Source organism: Python bivittatus, unplaced genomic scaffold (genome assembly GCF_059951505.1).
Source record: "Python bivittatus isolate LINGU-HERP-01145 unplaced genomic scaffold, Pbiv_v1 ctg000690_np1212, whole genome shotgun sequence".
Classification (NCBI taxonomy): domain Eukaryota; kingdom Metazoa; phylum Chordata; class Lepidosauria; order Squamata; family Pythonidae; genus Python; species Python bivittatus.
In genome coordinates, this window is record NW_028277096.1 from 7,438,967 (window position 1) to 7,442,509 (window position 3,543).

General features: G+C 46.7%; 1 protein-coding gene across 1 annotated transcript; it reads left to right on the forward strand.

Moving 5' to 3' along the window:
• Positions 1 to 941: 941 nt before the first annotated feature.
• On the forward strand, positions 942 to 3,012 carry CLDN3 (claudin 3). Its single transcript, XM_007440766.4, has one exon. The coding sequence runs from the start codon at positions 1,046 to 1,048 to the stop codon at positions 1,688 to 1,690; it is 645 nt and encodes a 214-aa protein (XP_007440828.1). The 5' UTR covers positions 942 to 1,045; the 3' UTR covers positions 1,691 to 3,012.
• The last annotated feature ends 531 nt before the right edge of the window (positions 3,013 to 3,543 follow it).

A 3,543-nucleotide genomic window follows, 5' to 3' on the forward strand; every position in this document is an offset into this window, starting at 1 on the left:
GTTATGACTGTTGCAGTCATGTGATCAGAATTTAGGTGCTTGGCAACCAGCATGTATTTACAATGGATGCAGCATCCCGGGGTCATGTGATCACCATTTACAACATTCCAGGGAACTTCTGACAAGCAAAGTCAATGGGGGAAGCTGGATTCGCTTAATGATCATGGTGATTCACTTAACAACCCCAGCAAATAAGGTAGTAAAATTGGGGGTGACTCACTTAATGATCGCATCACTTAGCTATGGAAGTCCCAGTCCCGATTGTGGTTGTAAGTCGAGGACTACCTGTACCGTAGCACCTTAGATTATAATTGTCAAAATATGCAGCAGTGTTTACTCTCATTTTGAGGTGGAAACTCAGGAAAAATGTAGTAAATGTTCCTTTTGCCATGACCACCAAAGGGGGCTCATTGATACGCATGATAGGCATGCTTGCATTCTGTGTCATCATTATGCCCATTGTGGCCCTTCCTCCCAAAAGTTAGATGAGCATCCAGGCTACTGAATATTATGAAAAAGCCAAAAACAGACTTGGTGAAAGAAAGATTTCTTGAGTCAAGCTCAGCTGTCGATGGGTACTTTGGAGGCCCTGTGAAAAGGAGACCCAACCCAAAGCTGAAATGCAACAAAGGTAGCCTGGGTGAATCAGAGGGCCTCCCTACAAGGTGTTTTGCTTTCTGTCGCCAATCCTGTCTTTGCCTGCCAGTCTGCTCTGAAACCAAGTGTTACAGCAGAGAACCAGCTGGAATTCAGTTCAAGGCTAGTTTCCTCATTTGCCCTGTATAGCAAACCTCCATTTCTCACAAATGCCATCTCAACAAACAAAGAAAAAAAGAGAGGATGGCACAAGGGTAGGGCAGGTTGAGAGTCCGTTGGTGACGCCCCACCCCTGCTTGAGCTAACACAGCCCGCCCAGCCGAACAGGACGGTTATAAATCAGCTCAGAGCTTTGGGTGCTTCACCTGCTTTGCTTGAAACCTCACAACTAGAAAGCAGCAGACCGCACCGCAGTTTGGAAGGTAGTAGCTGACTTGACGGCGCCAACATGTCGATGGGTTTGGAGATTGGTGGTGTAGCCCTATCTGTCCTGGGCGTGATAGGCACCATCTTGTGTTGCGGGTTGCCTATGTGGAAGGTGACTGCCTTCATCGGCTACAACATCATCACCGCGCAGTTCACCTGGGAAGGGCTATGGATGGACTGTGTGGCCCAGAGTACTGGCCAGATGCAATGCAAGGTCTATGATTCCATGCTGGCGTTGCAACCGGACCTACAGGCTGCTCGCGCCTTAATCGTCATTTCCATTGTCCTCGGGGTAATGGGGATACTCATCTTCCTGATGGGAGCGCAGTGCACTCGCTGCATTGAGGATGAATCTACAAAGGCTAAGGTCACCATCGTCTCTGGGGTCATCTTCCTGCTGACTGGCCTCCTGACTCTCATCCCCGTCTCCTGGTCTGCCAATCAAGTTGTCCGCAACTTCTACAATCCAGCAGTCCCAGAGTCCCTGAAACGGGAGATAGGACCTTCACTCTACATCGGCTGGGCAGCAGCAATCCTTTTTATTTTCGGGGGAAGCTTGCTCTGCTGTTCCTGTCCCCCCAAGGAGGAGAAGTACAAACCCACACACCTGGTCTACTCTGCACCCAGGTCTACTGCACTGAGCTATGACAAGAAGAACTATGTATGAGATGGCAGACCACCCCCATGGTTGTAAGTGTTGCAAGCCTACCAGGACGTGTTAAATTCACCTTTGCTTGCTCAAGAAGAAGAAAAACTTCCACCAAGATTTATTCCCATGTTCAATGAGAATTTGTACAGTGATGGTCTGTGACTCCCTTTGTACGGAGTTCCTAAGAAGGGGAAGGAACTTGCCTGGCCCCGTTTTTCTTTTTGTGGATATTATTTGCCTCTGATCTAAAACACTCTCAGACTTTCATCAAGCACTTGATGAAGATCCCATCCCTCTTGCTCAAGCTTGGCCTTCAGTCCCTCCCTTAAGACTGACAGGGGGTCAAAATGACTGCAGATGGTTAGTATAAACCTGGAAGGGTCAAGTGGACTGCCTCTTTGAATGGGGGTTTCTGTGCTGTTGGATTCTCCCCCCCCCCCAAATTTGGATATCTGTATCTTCTACCCGTTTGTGGTTTCTGAAGGGGAACCCCTCAAGCGATGAAGGAGAAGTAAGATCATTTTCTGGACATGGGGATGAGGACAATGTCAGAACTTGGGGTGGCTGGACTGTTAGTGAATAATCCTGGGAAATGGGTGGTAAGTGGCAGAGAGAGCCCTCTTTCCCTGAAGTTTTGTCTGCATTCACACAACATGCTAAGAGTACTTAGCTTTAATCATGGTTAGTTTGGGAGATTGTTGTCTTGAACAAACCCAACCTAATTGGTTAGTTTATGATTCAGTGCGCATTTGAACTTAGAGAAGTGGTTTAATTCGGTACCCAGGTGAAGTGTGTTGGGAGAACACAACCAATGAGCCTTTCCCACACTGAACGATGAGTTCTGTATTTGAGAAAGGGGGAACAGCTGTCTGACGAAATTTGGTGGCCATATTTGAATATTCAAGCACGGGAATTTGCCTAGCTGAGGAATAAAGATGGCTGATACTCTTCCTCTTCTCATTCTGGATCCTTTAGAATGAGGGCAGGGTCTCCTTTTCCCACCATCAGGAAACGGTCAGCCATAAAGGTAGCGCCCCTTGAACTGCATGTTGGCAGCAACTGGTGGAAGGAAAAGAGATAAAGAACTGCCACTGCCCCTCTAGCCAAATAAAGTTCATCTCCAGACACTCTCGTCCTTGGGAATCTTTTGCCAATCTTCTTTTCCAAGATGTCACAGAGAGGGCACTCATTGGCAATGGGATTGTACAGGGGTGGGTGGGGGAATTTTGTTATACATAGTTGAGGGCAAGCATGATTCCCTCTCTTCTTTTGTGTACATAGTAAGTTACATTGTGTTTCCTTCTCTCCCCCCCCCCCAATAAAACTGTTTGAGCAACCCAACCAAATCTTGCATGTTTGATTATTTGGGAGTTGGCAAATTCCATTCTCTTGGGAACAGTGAGCTGTACTGGCAAGTCCCAAAGAGATCCATCTTTCTCTGCTGGTGAACATTTTGTTCCTTTTGCTCCACAAGTTGGTTTTGTCATTATTATCTTTTCTGCAGTGTTCCCCCCCCCCACTGTCCACCCCACCCCCGGCAACACAAACAACACTTTGCTTGTTTTATGCTCGTCACCCTGCCAAGCATCAAGAAACCATTGGGGGCTTGACAGAAGCCAAATTTTTGTTTAAAAATATGAGCTCAGCTCTGAACAGGGCCAACAGCAACGTCGTGAACATTCTGGAACTGGGAGAAAAATCTGTGTACGATTTGCACAAACTGTTAGAAATGGATTTTCATAATGTTAGTTTGTACCGGACTGAAAGTACTCCACAGGAGACTTATAGATAAAGTAAGATGAAGAGATTAAGTAGTAAGGATAATGGAATAGATAGCTATAGGGGATATGCTTCTCCTATTTCAAATCACA